This window comes from Podarcis vaucheri (genome assembly GCF_965113315.1).
Source record: "Podarcis vaucheri genome assembly, chromosome: 1".
Taxonomy (NCBI): Eukaryota; Metazoa; Chordata; class Lepidosauria; order Squamata; family Lacertidae; genus Podarcis; species Podarcis vaucheri.
In genome coordinates, this window is record NC_138759.1 from 15,948,926 (window position 1) to 15,966,045 (window position 17,120).

A 17,120-nucleotide genomic window follows, 5' to 3' on the forward strand; every position below is an offset into this window, starting at 1 on the left:
CTGGGTGGATTTTCCTGAAGCAGTGACACAGCCATTTCCTCTTGCCATCAAAATCTAACACAGGATATTCCTCTTGTGCTATCTACTCCATTTCTAGGAACAATGCCAAGAAACCTGGGCAAACATCTTGGCTTAGACTATCCCTCCAGTTTTACTTCACATAAATGTTTCATATTAAGGGCCATTTCAGGAAAAACACTGTAGGAGTCTCTTCATTTTCACTGGTTCAACAAAAGCAACAACTGAACATAATTTCATAGGACTGGAGCGAGGAAGAGAGGTCTGTATTTTTCCACCGAGACATCAGGCAGGAAAAAGGAACTGTTAAGGCATGTTTTCTTTCCTTCTAGTCAAGTCACTTTTATTTTTAGCATGTCCCTCAAGACAGACAACACCTACCCCAGGCCAGTACAACTTGTGACCCACCAGGTTGAATGCAGGCTGCAGAGAATCTCTTTATTTTCATCAGTCCCAGGCTAGTTGCAAAAGCAAAATAATATTATTGGGCTGCCCTATATGGTTGGTGACCTGTATTTGGCTTGGTGGGTAACACTATAGAGGCATGCCCTACCTAAAAAACTGGGTTGTTGTTGTTGTTGTCCCCATGGACCAGAGCACACCAGGCACTCCTGTCTTCCACTGCCTCCCACAGTTTGGTCAAGCTCATGCTGGTAGCTTCGAGAAAACTGGGTATCATTTTAAATTGTGCAGATTGTATGGGATGGAAACCCCAATACAGTAAAAACACTTAGGGGTCAGATTATGTGTCTGTGCTGCACCAGTAATAAAAGGTAGGGTGTATTATGTCACAACTGGGAACTTGTGGTCCTCCAGATGTTGGTGTACTCCCAACTCTCATCAGCTCCAGTCAGCATGTCCAAGGGTCATGATGGGAGCTGGTAGTCCACTAACCTCTGCATTACATTTTAGCATGCAGCCTATATGTAGCTCCAAGACAGTGATTTATTGATCTTACAGTAAGTGAAATAAATATTTTATGTGGAACACAGATACTATATTACTTTCAAGTAGCAAAGGACAAATATGCAATTTACCGGTATTATTTTGTTGGAACCACAGAAGTGTGTTGCGCTGGTGATGTGCGAAAGAAGAACTGTTGCTCTAGCTTTGTAAATCTAGAGTTGATAGTCACATTTTAAAACTGTATTTAAATATTTATTATTTGTTATGGCCTTTTGCCTTCGTTAAACTGTGTTCACAGCAGGAGCAGAGAAGTATTGGCCTTCCAAATGTTACTGAACTGCAGCTCTCATCAACCAGGACAAGCATGGCCAATGGCTAGGAATGATGGGAGTTCTGGCAACATCTGGAGGGCTCAAGGTTCCCCACAGCTGCTCTAGAGCTCAGAGAATCTGCTACAGGGACAATCCGTATTCTACTTTGGCCATTATAGCAACAATAGGGAATGCAGAAAATAGATTTGCTCCTGCTTTTCCTATGTAACCTTAATCTGGGTCCCAGGAAGCACGGGGCTCCTGTGGAGAATTCCAGATTACGATAATTCTGGCACCAATCTTTTCCCCACATACATTTATTCAAATTCAAACTACAGCCATAGGCGCCGACTCCATGGGGCCCGAGGGGGCTCGAGCCCCCTCAAAAAATTTTTTGGGGGGGCTCAGCCCCCCCAATAATCTCGGGCGCCCTTCCAGCAGAGCGCCGCCGCCGTCCCCCGCCTCCTCCCCACCTGCTCCCTCGCCAGCCAGCCAGCCAGCCGCGCGCCCTAGCCAGAGAGCCCCGGCCGTCCCCCGCGAGATTAGGGAATCCCCGGGGGTGGGGGCTCCTGCCTCGCTGCTTCGCAGCACCACCGCCACTGCCAAGGCACTGCCGGGGGGAATTTCCTTCCTCCTGGTGGTTTCAGCCCCCGCGAGAACAGGGTAATCCCGACTGGCCACACCTCCCAGCCAGCCAATCGGCCGGCTGGGGGGCGTGGCTTGCCCTATTTAGGGCCGGAGCCACTTTATTTGCATATTCATGAGCTTATTTATTATTCACGGGCCCCCCCAATATTTTTTATAAGTCCGCGTCCCTGACTACAGCAGTACCTCAGAAGTCGAATGGAATCTGTTACAGAAGTCTGTTCGACTTCCAAAATGTTCAGAAACCAACGCAGAGCTTCCGATTGGCTGCAGAAAGCTCCTGCAGTCAATTGGAAGCTGCAGAAGCCCCGTTGAATATTCGGGTTCCAAAGAACATTCGCAAACCGGAACACTCACTTCCGGGTTTGCAGCATTTGGGAGCCAAAACATTCAAGTCGCAGGGCATTCGGGATCCAAGGTAGCTGTATACCTTATTCCCTGGGAATTGGGGGGGGCATGCTCAAATAGTTCAAGGCGTACTCTTTTCACTAAGGAAAGTCACAATGAATGATCAACGTAGTGCTTGTGAGCTTTGGATTGCCACTGTGAGAATAGGACTAGCTGGGCCACTGGCCTGATGCAGAAGAGCTATTATGTCCTTATGGGTGGTATTTCATAGAATCATAGAATTGTGGACTCGGGACCCTGAGGGTCAACTAGTCTAACCCCTTGCAATGCAGGAATTTCACTCTCAAGACTTTTTAGGACCCCACACCCCCGCAAGAGCTACAAACGTCCCCCTGCCCCCGGAATCCTTTTTGGGAAACAATGGATGCTACAGTGGTATCTAGAGTGCTCTAAATGTGCAGTGGGACACGGGTGGAGCTGTGGGTTAAACCAAAGAGCCTAGGACTTGCCGATCAGAAGGTCGGTGGTTCGAATCCCCACGATGGGGTGAGCTCCCATTGCTCGGTCCCTGCTCTTGCCAACCTAGCAGTTTGCAAGCACGTCAAAGTGCAAGTAGATAAATAGGTACCGCTCCGGCAGGAAGGTAAACGGTATTTCCGTGCGCTGCTCTGGTTCACCAGAAGCGGCTTAGTCATGCTGGCCACATGACCCAGAAGCTATACAACAGCTCCCTTGGCCAATAAAGCGAGATGAGAGCCGCAACCCTAGAGTCGGTCACGACTGGACCTAATGGTCAGGGGTCCCTTTACCTTTAAATGTGCAGTGTGGATATGAATGACATTTAAACCAGGTAGAAAAATTCTACACATGCTTGCTCTGATGTTAATCTCCCTGTGTGGATCTGGGTTTGCAGCCCGAGTCTCTGAGCGTACTGCAAGATCCCATCCTACCCTACAAAGGCAGAGTTCACCCCAAGTTGAGGAAAGAAAAGAAAACAGCTCACCACACACAACTGTGTGACAGACAGATATTCAGCAGGGGGAAAGTGATCTGTCTGTGCTGGGAGAGGCTGCTGCTCCCACCCCGTCAAAATTTCCACCATTGATGTAGCTGTTCCAAGTCACAGGGAGTGGGAGAAAGGTGAAAAACAACAACCTTAAACCACTGTATTGTTTCCATAAAATAGCAGCCTCTTTCCCCTGATACAAATCGGCATAACCCTGCCTATCAATACCAAGCAGATGCCTTCTCTGCACTGTTTTCAGCGCTTGCTAAAAACATCCTTGTTCAAACAAGCCAACCTAGATGCTTAGGAAACCGAGGAGATTTTAATCTTAGTATTTCCAAGCAGGGCTCTAAACTTCTTTTGATTTTTAATGTTTTATCTTTCCGTAAACTGCTGTGCGATGGTTTGTATTTTTTAACAAATCAAACAGCGTATGAATTTCACAAAACAGATAAATAACGCCCTTGAAGCGCTTAAAACCCTTGAACGGTCCTTCAGACTAATTTTCATACTGCATTTTATGTCAGAGGCGTAGCTTGTTTTTAACGAAACTTAATACTGTATTTTTATATGGTTGAAGCCCGCTCTGGGACTTTGCAGTGAAGGGCAGGTAAGAAATAATAAGCAGCAGCAGCAGCAGCAGCAGCAGCTATGACCAGTGGCGTAGCGTGGGTTGTCAGCACCCGGGGCAAGGCAAGCAATTTGCGCCCCCTAATCCGTGGATTTGCGCCCCCTAACCCCCAGATGTTGCGCCCAGTGCAGCCCGCCCCCCTGCACCCCCCCCCACGCTACGCCACTGGCTATGACTCGGCGGCTCCCTTCTCCCCGGGCAACGGCTTCCAACGGTTGCGCAAGCGGCCAACCTGAGGGAAGCTTCCTCGGGACGACACAGCCCCGCCCCCCGCCCGGCCACGCCCCTCGCCCTCCTTTCCCGTTGCCCGGATGGCCACAGCCAACGCATCGCCATCCCAGGCGCGCGTGCGCACGGGCGCGCCAGGGAGGGGTGTGTGAATGTGTGTGTGTGTGAGAGAGAGGCTGCCGGCGTTAGTGGCAGCTCCCTCAGACCGTTGGGAAGGGACCACTGGTTCGGCGGCGGCCTGTGTGGCGACGACCGCAATCCCCCCCCTCCCCGCCCGGCTTCTTCTCCACACATCCACACACGCACCGCCTCCTCCTCCTCCTCCTCTTCCTCGGTTGCCAGGCGAAGCGAGAGGGCGGGTCCGAAGGGGGAGGGACCGGCCCATGGACCAGCCGGGCCTGGAGCCGAGCCCGGAGGAGCTGCCGCCGCCGCCGCCGAGGAAGGCCTGTGGAAATGCGGGCGTAGCGCGGAGGCGCAGCGGCCGTCGCCAGCGCTTCAGCCGGGCCCGGGGCGCCGGGTCTCTCGCCGGAGAGCGCTGAGGGAGGAACTAGCCGGATGCTGCCGCCGCCGCCGCCGCTGCCCAGAGCCTGAGGCGGCGCCTCTTCTTTCCTTTCCTCCCTCTTCCTCGGTCGCCCTCCTCTCTCTCGTCTTTCTCCCCCTGCCTCGCTCCTCTCTCGCTCCCTCAGCCTCGCGGCCTCTCCCTCCTTCCCGCCTGGTGGGCTCGGCCAGCCGCTCCGCTCAGCAGCAGCGGCCGCCGCCGCCACCATGTCGGCCAAGGTGCGGCTGAAGAAGCTGGAGCAGCTGCTGCTGGACGGGCCGCGGCGCAACGAGAGCGTCCTGAGCGTCGAGGCGCTGCTGGACCTCCTGGTCGGCCTCTACACCGAGTGCAGCCGGGACTCGCCGCTCCGCAGGGACAGGCTCGTCTCCGACTTCCTCGAGTGGGGTGAGAGCCGGGGACGCGAGGGGGAACGAGGGGTGGGGGCGCTGTCTTGGGGAGGGATCGCCAGGGCTTGCTCTCGAGGAGCCACGGCGAGGCTCGGGCCCTCAATCTGCTGTTAGGAGCGAAGAAATACGAGGAAATCTCTGGTGGGGGGCGCAGGGGGGGTTGCGGTGGGGGCTGGGTGGCCCGCCGCACATTTGCTTACGGGAGCTTTCGGCGGAGGGGCAGGTAGCCCCAGACCCACGCAGATGACTTTGTGCAGACCTGTCAGCTGAGGGTTGGGCCCAGGTCTGTTTGGAGAGGACGGGATAGTTTCGGGGCGGGGGGAGGGTAAGGAAGAGAGCAAAGTTTTAAGGAGAGGCGAGTTTTGATCATACCTGGTTGGGAGTTGGAGAATGCTTCCGGGTGCTCGGGGGTGGTTTTTCTTAGGGAGCGGATTGGGAGAGGGATCTGACAGCGATGTGAAGGGACAATGGGCATGGTGCAACAACAGGGCCTGCATGGTGGTTGCATGAAGGAAGTGTTGGCCGGGATTGAGCAGGGAGAGCTGCTGCTGCTCTTGCAGGGCCTAGCCTAGCCCCAGACACAGGTATTGGTGTGGAGGGCGGCATCATAGCCTGTTGATGATTGTTCCATTAGGAGACTCTGGGAATGGTGACAACAATGAGGGTGAGGGAATGAGTGTTTAGTGGCGCTTGGCAAGCAGAGGACACATCAAATTATAAAGCATGGCATACATAAAGGAAGCGAAAGCTGAGGTGGTATCCAGATTTGGAGTATGTGTGGGGATACTTCCAGATTATTCAGCATAAAATCTTACACATGGGGCTAGGAGCAGCTAAGGGATAAATGGCACCTCTTGGGCTTGCAGTGGGAAATGGGATACAATATTATTAAGGAGATGATGAGTAGCACAAACATAGGTTAGAGTGAGCCTTGAAATAAGAGGGATCAGTCAGTGAGCTGTCTGGCAATGGGTTTTGTCAGCCTATGAATTTGCTGGTGATGGGGTGAGGAAGTTGGGTGGGGTAGGAAGAGCATTGACTCATGAATAGAAGTAGCAAGGATATGGAAGAAAGATAATGATGCAGATGCAAGATCAGGAACAGGAACTTTGCTGGGGTGTGGAGGGCTGGAGTTGTATAGCGGAATTTTTCGAGATATTGAACAATAATGCGTGCTCCAGGTAGAAGCAAGGACTGGCCAAGATCATGGTCAAGGAGGGTCTTTTGAGGAGAATGTTACGTGGTTTGTGAAAATGCATGCTGGTGGCAGTTTGGATAAATATTGTATTGGAAATAATTGATGCTATTACTTAGCAGAAGCAGCTCCCAGCAAGGAAGTACTACTGTTCTGTAGGAGTACAGAAATACAGGCAGAAATATATATATATATATATATATATATATATATATATATATGTGGTTCTAAGAAGAAGATTTTCACCTACTGGCCGATAAAGTGGTAGAGTGAGGGAACCTGATTCTATCATAGCAGAGTTGGATGCCATATTGGGAGAGTAAATTCAGGATTAGTCTTCATACTGGTAATCTAGATGAATGATTATCTCCCTTTCCCCAGTTTGGGGGGGAAAAGCCCTCTTGACTGTTGGTTACAGTAAGAAATGCTTTTCCAAATTGGGGAGCAGGAGGATAGCATTTGCCAGCATTCTGGATTGGGAGTTAAGCTGTTGTAGCTAATGGACCTCTTGATATACAGCAGTAGTTTTCAACTTTTCCAGATGTGGGACCCACCTTTCAGTCAAACTGTGCATTTTCTTACCATACTTGTCATATTTGCATGGTGGAAGTGTTCCTGTTGCAGTCCACCTTAAATCAGATCACAATCCGGTAGTGGGCCCCTACCCATCAGTTGAAGGCAAGTCACTTAAAGGTTGAGATCGAACTTTTTGGAGCACAACTTGATGGACTGGATTTCATAGTTGTTGCATTACTAAGTAATTGGTTTACTTAGGAGTTTTGAAACGATGTGGGCCTAACTGTGTGTAGACTGGTTGTCTGCAGTTTTGGGCTGCAAGTTGATCTGGAAGCTACACGTCACAAATTCTCCAAGTGGGAAGAGAGTCCACGAATTATGGTGGTCATGTGGTAACTGACCAAGTGATTTCTTTTGTCAGCTGACCTGCCTGGAAGCAATAATGAGCCTGCCTATCAGCAAGGATTAGACAGGAGGGGGGGAGATGAAATTCATAAACCCCCTTCTTGGGAAATTCCAGGATATGGTACTGAGGGGGATGCCAGTTCAGAAGTACAGCACATACAGCTGAGGTGCTGCTGAGAAAACGTATAGATGTTATGGAGAGAAAAAAAGCTTTTGTTTATACACGCTTTCAGATGAGCTCTTCTGTGTTTTGACACTGTTGTTGCGCTGATACTGTATGTTATTTAACACTAGTTAAAGTGTTTTGCACTAAAAGAATAAAAAAAGAAGATAAATAAAACTGTACGTAGAAAACACAGCAGTGAAATATCCTCGGCTTGGTGCCAGGCTAAGCTTAGCCTGAAATGTCAAGTTAATCCCATGACCTTTCTTAGCCTGTTCTACCTGGAATGGGTGGAGGGAGAGGAAAGGAGAAGCAGGCACTCAAGTTCCACTGTTTCAACAGTATTTCACATCCTATTCTGTCAGATTTGTTAGGGATATGTTTGTGAGTAAATGTTCAATGCACTAAGTCAGTTTTGCGCAATCCTCATGGTATTTTTTGCTAACTTTATTTTAATTTTTTAAATTTTCTACAGAATACACAATAATTGTGTTTTGTGATCATAGTTTTAAGCATGATGACAGTGAAAAGTGTGCAGCAATTAAACAGACTGAAGCAGGAAAAAAGGACCAAGAATTTATTTTTTTAAGTTACTTTGTAAAAATAATAATAGAAATACAAATCAGCATACTGTTTTTAAATTCTGAATGTTACATTTTCTTGATTCTGAAAGTACTTTGTCTGCTTCTAGATAGGTCCAAAGGAAACTGGAAATGGTTTCAGAATTTGTTTTTGACCAAGATTTATTGCTAAGGACAACTAAATTTCATTCAGTAAAAAGTTGTCAGGTGGGGAACCAACATTTAAGAGTATTAACGCTCCATTTTGCTTCTTTCAAAAATGATTCCTTTTCTCCCAAATGGTTGTTGTTGTTTTGCTTGGTTTTTGTTGGAAGACTTCTTTTAAAAAGTGTCAGAACTTCCCTAGAAAGAGCTTCATGTAATTTTGGAGAAGTATTTCTTGCTCAGTCTTAGTGCTCTAAAATGTGAACAGCTGGCTCTCAATTTCTGTAGGGACCATTGCTCTTTGTTATACATTAACCAACTAAGAGGATTCACTTCCTGGAGTCATCTGTATTGGCGTCAATAATTGCCAACTGAATAATTAAACACTGTCCAGCATCTGCTTTGGAAGCCCACCACATTGATTGCTTGTTTTGTGGCGGAAATATGGTGCACCTCCATCATGAGTTCTGTGTATTTGTGTAAACCAGTTGATGTGGATAAATTGCTGTAATATAGTTTCATGAAGGGAAAAGTGTTCTTGCATGTGCAGGTCATTTTTGTGTACTGGTTGACAGAGGAAATTGACCTGCATATTTCTGGAAGTGAACACCTTTATATTCTGATACCAGTGCAGTAGCTTCCATGTCATCATTGTATGACTGATGAATGTTTTTAAAAAGTAGAAATGATTTACAGCTACTATTTTAAAAGCAGTTACTACAATTCAAAAAGAAGTAACTTAGTGAAAGAAAAGTTAGCTAACTGATTTTATTTTATATATGACTTGTTACATCCTAAAGGCTCTGGGATAGTGACATAGGTTAATCAAGAAAATGAATTACACTGATTAAACTCCCATCTTGCCCTACACACATCCTATTCTTGGCCACAAAAAGTATATATGAGTGTGAAAATTAATAAGACTTGCATTCTGCTGTGTTTATGTTTGGCACTCCCTTCAGTCAACTGGTGAAATATTGTCAACTGATTGCACACTTTACTGAAATCCAATGCTGTTTTGTAAAGCGCCCAAAAATTCCTAGCCTGATAAGAGGCCAACGGCCTGTGTTTCCCTGCTGGCTGGAGAGTAGAGGAAACCCTCTTTCCACATCAGCATGGAAATGCAGGATGCTGCCTTCTTAGCAGGCAGCTCTTTTTTAAAGTATTCTACAAAACAGGTTGGTCAAGGAGGGACTGGGCTCAGGGATGGGCTTTCCCCACAACTAGCATGGAAACTGAGCCTGACTAGTGGTGGAGAAATGCAAAGAATCTTCCCTCCTTTGCCAGTCCACTCACTTGTCTGTATGGAATTTCTAGTTACTTGTGACTACCAGGCTACTGTTTAAATACAAGGCTGGTTAAATAGCCCATTAAACCAAGAATACTATTCTGTCAGTACATCTTAATTTTTTGTTTGTTTGATCGTGTCAGCAAAGAGAGGAGAGTTCTTTGTCTTCTAACCTGCAGCAGTCTGGGGCAGATCTAGCAGCATAACAAAGCTTCTACTTGCCTCCTGCTATTCCCGCAGTAATCTCTGAACAGAAGCATAAGGGCTGCCTAGGACCACCCATGACTCCATCTTCCTTGCTGCAGGAACCATGGAGCTCCCTTTTTTATAGACTATCTGCACTGTAAAGTTCCTTGTGAAGCATTTAGAAAGGCTGCAGTTATTGAAAGAATTGGAAGTATTCATTTGTTTTATTTGTATGCCGCTTTTCCACACACAAAAATCATGTTCTAGTGTGTAGTTAATTAACACTGTCCTGAACTCTTGCATCGGTGCAACATCCTGATTCAATTCTGATGTGGGCAGTGACCCATATTGTGACCCTTAGCACCGATTTCTACCCACATTTGCCTTGTTTAGCAGACTATAGCATCAGAGTGAAAGTAGTTTTTTTAAAGTAATTGAAATGCATGTGTGAACCACCATCTGGTGCTATACAGGATAACTGGATGTGTTTAAAGCCCATTACAAAAAAGTACATTTCAAACCATTATCCTAATACCTAAACAGAAATTTCTGTTAAAGGCCCAAGTTATTTCTGTGACTTGCCATCTCCCATTAGGCTACTAGTGCTTATAAGGAAACAACAAGGAAATTCCTAGTTGTTGGACATCCTGAAATTTGTCAACACTCTGCTATGCAACTATTAGTGACAGGCCACAAACCCTTAGCAAAGCTCTTTGGTCTTTTTAGAAGAAATACCTTATTGATAACCTATTACTTCACCTATTACCGTATTTTTCGCCCCATAAGACGCACCGGCCCATAAGACGCACCTAGATTTTTTGGGGGGAAATAAAGGAAAAAAATTTTATTTCCCCCCCAGGTGTGCTGCGCTACACCAGGAGCTTGGGGCGTGCGGAGCTCAGCACGCCCCAAGCTTCTGCGTGCAGGCAAGGTCTCCGCTAGCGTGGGAGAGCCGGGCGCCTCTCCCAGGGCTAGCGGACCCCTGCGCTAATCCAGAAGCTTGGGGCAAGCTGAGGTCAGCGCGCCCCAAGCTTCTGCGTGCCGGCAAGCAGTCCGCTAGCCCTGGGAGAGCCGCGGGGCTCTCCCAGGGCTAGCGGATCGCTGCGCTATACCAGGAGCTTGGGGTGTGCTGAGCTCAGCGCGCCCCAAGCTTCTAGGTGCGCGCAAGCAGTCCGCTGCCGCCCCAAGCCTGGCGCACCCGGCAGGAGGTCCCACCGGGTGCGCGAGGCTTGGGGCGGCAGCGGACTGCTTGCGCGCACCTAGAAGCTAGCAGTCCGCTGCCGCCCCAAGCCTCGCGCACCCGGTGGGACCTCCTGCCGGGTGCGCCAGGCTTGCAGACACTCGCCCGAAGCAGGGGGAGCCCTCCCGAGGGCTCCCCGTGCTTCGGGCGACAGGCTGCCGCCCCAAGCCTCGCGCACCCGGTGGGACCTCCTGCCGGGTGCGCCAGGCTTGCAGACACTCGCCCGAAGCAGGGGGAGCCCTCCCGAGGGCTCCCCGTGCTTCGGGCGACAGGCTGCCGCCCCAAGCCTCGTGCACCCGGTGGGACCTCCTGCCGAGCGCGCGAGGCTTGCAGGCATTCGCCCCATAAGACGCACCCCGATTTCCTCTTCATTTTTGGAGAGGAAAAAGTGCGTCTTATGGGGCGAAAAATACGGTAAATGGTACATATAGTTTTAGTTTCACTCTGGCAGAGTTAGCAAATAGTTGAACATTAATTCAGATGGTTGATGCCAGCGACCAAGATACTTCAAATAGTGAAGCGCTATAGCTTAGTGGAAGAGTTACATACTTTGCATTTAGAAGATTTCAGTTCCAGTCCTTGGTATGCTACAACTGAAGGGTTATCAGGATTGGGAATTATTCCTGCCTCAGACCTTGGAGAGCTGCTGCCAGTTGGACTAGTCAATATTGGACTAAATGAATGGTCTGATTCAATACTGGACAACTTCGTATGTTCAGGTGTATGACTAGCAACAGCTATTTTTATTAGTTCAGAGAAGCAGAATGTAGATATCAATTGTTGCTCTGAATTTGTTAGTTGAGGTTAGAATTGCTTTTGTAGTTTCATGAAAATCTGCTCTGGGAGATTGGGACAGGGGCCCTCTGGAATAGCGTGGGAGGTGGCTGCAAGGGAAAAAAGGAAACTGGCAAAAATTATTCCCTCCCCTACTGCCAGCTGGAGCCTTTTCTGTGTTGGAGTCCCTTATGTGAATGGAAGGCACCTTTACTTTTGCAGAAAGGTAGCTTGGGTTCCAAGCCAGTGCATATTGGAACAGGTGGTAGCACTCAAAAAAAAGATGAGTAAACTGGTGCTTGGTTTTATAAACTATTACATGATTTGAGTGTGTATTATTTTCATGTTGAAGATTTGAGTAGCCTCTACATGCACACAGAACTCTGAGCTCTTCTGTGTAAGTTAAAATATAGAGCATGAAGTGCTTTGGGGAAGGACAGTCCCTAAGCACAGTTTGATTCTACGTTCTTACTCTGCAAGGGTTGACTCGAAGGTATGAAAATGTTTCATTTTCCCATCTGAGTGTATTGGAGCATGGAAGTTGAGGTGGGGTGGAATGGCATACACATGAATGGGGATGGCAGAAGGACAGAAAATAGTTTGATGAGATGGGTTATCTGCACTTTCATTATTTGGAGGACACAGTTAAGTGTAGCATCATTATTTAACATCTGTCCAGCACAGAAAGTTCAACTGCTATTTAAGCCATTTAAGAGAATTTGGAAATCTACAGCAACATATCTGTTTAGTACTTGAAGATTTCTTGTTTGAAACTCCGACCCACAGAAAACAAGAAAAGACAAAGTATGTTGGGGTTTTATAGATGTCGTATACATTGGCCTGTTTAGATGCTGCATTCTGATTGTCCAAACCATGATTTGGAAGATTGGGAGTACCCTACGTGCCTTCCTGCTCCATCGTTTTCCTCCTTCCCCCTCACAATACAGTTCATTTGCACACAGTGCTAAACAAGACCATGGCATAGTATGAGGGTTCAGTGTGAGGACAGCATGGCTGCTGTGCTTCTCTCCCTGTCTTCCTTTTGCTGTGATTCAAGCCATGGTTTGTCACTTGGCATTTTGTCTACTCCCGGGCTTATAGTTGGACTTTCTCTGGACAAACCATGAAGTGTAAACCTAAGAACAAAGCTTGTTTGCAGCTGATTGCTTGTCTGGAGTGAGACAGACCATAAGCCTGTGTTTGGATGAACTGCTAAGCCAAATTGTAGCTGAACACACAGCTGTGCAACAGGAGATAGCAACAGAAGCAGCAGCAGGACTGGAAGAGGAGCAAAGTGATCATGATCTCCTGTTTTTGAGCTTGCATGTTCACAGTAAGTCATAGTTCCGCTTCACTTTTTGTGAAGCTCAGATTTTTCTCCTTCATTTCCTCTAACTGAGGCTTGTTGTGATGTCCAAATGAGATTATGGTTAGTGCTAACCGTCAAACCATAGCTTGCAAGCTCATTTCATGCCATAGTTTCAAATTATGGTCTGGAGGCTTATGTTAATAGTAGTTTTTTAAAAAAGGTAGCAATTTGAGGCCATTTTGGCTTGCTTTCCTACATAAAATGTACTCAGAAATGGCAAACCAAAATAATCTATTGTTTCTAGGAATATTATTATAAAACACACCCAATTTAAAAATGGTATGAACAGAAACAAAGCTAACTTTTAAAGCACTTGGAACAGGTAAAAATAGAAAACTTGCACATCAAATGTCTGTCTAAATAAAGAAGCTTTCACAGCCCACCTGAAACTGGGAAGAGAGGAGCCCTATAAGAGTTCTCCAGGAAGAGTTGTGGTGCCATCACTGAGAAGGTCCTGTCCTCAGTTTTGTCCAGTTCATGGGATAGAGAGCAGGCCATCTTTAAGATTTAGGTAGGTTGGTTCAGATAGGTGAAGGCAGTTCTTGGGGGTAAACTTATTCTGGATCATGAAGTGGGTTAAAAAATGAGTATCAGCACTTTAGATTGAGCTCTGAATAGTATAAGTAACTGTGGACACAGAGTCATCACACTATAATCTGATTGTTGAGCATGACCCAGGATTTTGGCAGCTGTGTTTTATGCAAGTTGTTGTTACTGATCTAGGCAGCCATAGGTAGAAAGCACTGCAGTAGTCCAGTCTGTTTACAACTAAGAGTATGAGTTACAGAGTCCAGGTCCATTTATTTCAAGTAATTCTCAGTAATTTGCTTGAAACAGAAAGTATAAGTACATAGCTATAAAAGATTCAACCATCAACATGCAACATAAACATATAAACAAAGCTTACATAATAGTTGGTGTAAAATGAGGCTGGGGCTGTCATTTCCAGCTTACACCATCTTATGGTGGTTCTCTCACTTACAGCACTTATGCTTGGATGACTGGGGTGATCGTAATGCATAGCAATATATGGAAAATATTAGGGGATGATTAGCTGCTTGTGCTTAAAATGGTGCCCCTTCAGAGTTTGTGCGGCCCCACAAACCTCTGTGTGTGACAGAGCTCCTCAGACATGTCTGCTCTAGTCACTGTTAGAGTCCGACAGTGGCTGTTTGCGGAAACGCCTCCAACAAAGAAGTTCCTTAACGGAAACACGTCTCCTGGACTCACGACGTGACAGCTTCCGACGAAGCATGGGTCTCCCTGCAATTGCTTCTGACACCTCCCCACTATTTTCACTGGACGTGTCTCTCACCCCTTTCTCCCCCCTGCTTCCTGCCTGCGCTGCTGCATCTCTCTCAGTATCCCTGAGATCCTCCTCCAGAGACCCCGCGCTCCCCCTGCTGGTCCCTGCTTTGGCTGTTGAGTCTCTCCCAGTCTCTGGGAGCCCTATCACCTCCTTTCCCTCTGAGGTCAGTTCCCTGACATCCACCTCCCCTCCAGGGCCCCCTTCCCCCCCGCCCCCTCCCTCTCCTCTGGGCGGTGAGGAGCTGAAACCCCGAAACGAATCCTCTTCATCTTCCGACGTCTCGAACATCTCCCTCCATCGGTCTTTGTTCCGACTCGCTGAATCCTCCTCCACCTCGGAATCAGAGAACCCCTCCAACTCCTCTTCTTCGTCTGTGGTGGCGAAGTATTCCCTCCGGAACCTCGCCACTGGCTGGGGTTTTCGAGGGAATCTCTGATGAAAAGTTTCAATTAGAACCTCGTCATCTACATCCTCTGCCCTGACCCAGGTGTTTTCCGACTCCGGTTCCCCTTCCCACATTACCAAATACTCTACTTGCTCTCCTTTCCACCTGGAATCTAGGATCTCCGCTGCATGGTAGCTGTGTTCTTTTTCCTCCATCGCTGGTCCCCTATTGACCCTCCCCTCTCTGTCCCCTATATACGGTGACAGCAACGATCTGTGGAACACTGGGTGCAACTTCATGTGGTTCGGTAACCGGAGTCTGAAAGCCACTGGGTTGACCTGTTGCGTGACTTCAAATGGGCCCAGTCTTTTGGGTCTTAACTTCTTACAACCTCCTTTAAATGGTAAGCCTTGGGTGGACAGCCACACCTGGTCTCCCACCCTAAGGCTTTCCCCTTCCCTTCTGGTTTTGTCTGCCTGCCTCTTATATTCCTCCTTCGCCCGGTTTAAATTAAGTTGGAGTTGGCGATGGATCGCTTCCATTTCTTCAACGAACTGTTCTGCTGCTGGAACGCTCCAGTTCTCCCCCTCCCCCCCTGGGAAGGCTCGGGGATGACACCCGTGATTGGCCAAAAAAGGGTTCATTCCCGTGGACACGTTCTCTGCATTGTTGTAAGCAAATTCTGCCAACGCCAGCTTCTCCACCCAATCATTCTCTCTGTCATTAACATAACACCTCAAATATTGCTGGAGGACACCATTAGCTCTTTCCGCCTGCCCGTTGGTTTCTGGATGACGGGCAGTAGAGAAATTAACCTCTACATGCAGTAAGCTCATGAGCTTCCTCCAGAACCTGGAAGTAAATTGTTTCCCTCGGGTTTGTCTCCCTCCCTCCTAAGACTCCTGAGTTTGTCCTGGGCGTATACATCCTGCCCCGTTCCCTCTACCAGTTCCCTTTGCCCCACCAATGCCGCCCCACACACCCAGCGGTCCTCGGGAATGACATGGGTCTCTTCGGGTACACCCTCTCCCTCCAAATATTCAGGTTTGCGTGAGAGAGCGTCCGCCCTAACGTTCTCCGGGCCTGGTACGTAACAAATCTCAAAGTTAAATTTGGAGAACTCCTGGGCCCATCTCAACTGCCGTTGGTTGAGCACTCGCGCAGTTCTCCAATACTCTAGATTCTTATGGTCCGTGCACACTTGCACCTTCTGTTGTGCACCAATTAGTAGGTGCCTCCATCTCCGGAAGGCCTCATAAATTGCAAGAAGTTCCCGGTCGTACACCGTGTAGTTCCTCTCAGACTTGTTCAGCTTCCGCGAAAAGAAGGCACACGGTCGCCACTCCGACCCCTCCTTCCCCGGCTGCAGAAGAAGCACCGCCCCTATGGCTCGGTCCGACGCGTCTGTTTCGACCCTCAGCTTTTTTTGTAAATCCACATGTAGAAGTTGTTCGCCAGAGGCGAAGGCCCTTTTCAGTTCCTCAAACGCTCGCTCCGCCTCCCCCGTCCAAACAAACTTCTTTTTGCTGCTGAGACAGTCCGTGATGGGCGCCGTCAGGTGGGCGAAGTTGCGGATGAACTTACGATAAAAGTTTCCAAACCCTAGGAACCTCTGCACATCCTTCTTGGTCTTGGGTGTTTTCCATTCCAGCACCGCTTGAACCTTGCCGGGATCCATGGCCAACCCTTTGTCTGACAAGCGGTACCCCAGGAATTCCACCTCCTTGGTATGAAACTGACACTTCTCCAGTTTCACCCACAGTCGGTTGGCTTGCAGCCTGCTCAACACTTCTCTGACGTCTCTCACATGTTGCTCCTCATTCTCCGAATACACCAACACGTCATCTAAGAAGGCCACGCAATTCTTGTAGAGCAAAGGCCCCAGTACGTGGTTCATGAAAGCTTGAAAACACGCGGAGCCGGTTTGTAATCCAAAAGGCATAACTAAGTATTCAAATGCCCCCAAAGGGGTGAACATGGTGGTCTTCCATTCATCCCCTTTCCTTATACGTATCAGGTTGTACGCCCCCCTTAGGTCCAGCTTTGTAAAAATCTTTCCCTTCCGCACCCTGGTCAAAATATCATCAATCCTGGGCATAGGAAAAGCCGCCGGCTCTGTCACTGCATTTAAGGCCCGAAAGTCACATACCAGCCTCGGCTTGTCCGTGTTTTTTTTGTCCACAAAAAACACTGGGCTACCCCCCGCTGCCTTGGACTCTCTGATGAAGCCCCTCTTCAGGTTCTTGTCAATGAACGCTCGCAACTCCTGCATTTCCCTGTCTGACATGGCATACAACTTGCCTACAGGAAGCTGTGCTCCAGGGAGTAAATTGATCTGGCAATCAAAGGGTCTATGCGGAGGTAGTTGGTCAGCTTCCTTCTCGCTGAACACGTCGCTGAGATCAGCATACTGTGGTGGCACCTTCCCCTTCTCCACTACTTCAGTCCCTGCCAGGGTGGCTTGGGCCCCTGCTGACCCCTTTTCCCCCCTGCAGTGTTCTAAGCAATGTGCGGAACCGAAGGAAAC

At 48.3% G+C, this 17,120-nt stretch overlaps 1 protein-coding gene across 6 annotated transcripts in view; it reads left to right on the plus strand.

Annotated features, from left to right (window-relative positions):
* The first annotated feature begins 4,266 nt into the window (after positions 1-4,266).
* Positions 4,267-17,120, plus strand: part of CDC42BPB (CDC42 binding protein kinase beta) — a 102,513-nt gene continuing 89,659 nt past the window's right edge. For 5 of the 6 annotated variants that reach the window (XM_082216458.1, XM_082216459.1, XM_082216461.1 and 2 more), the window contains exon 1: positions 4,267-5,036. In XM_082216458.1, coding sequence (XP_082072584.1) covers positions 4,859-5,036 — 178 coding nt within the window. In that variant the 5' untranslated portion in view covers positions 4,267-4,858. The remainder of the gene's footprint in view (positions 5,037-17,120) is intronic. The other variant, XM_082216460.1, reaches the window with a different exon arrangement.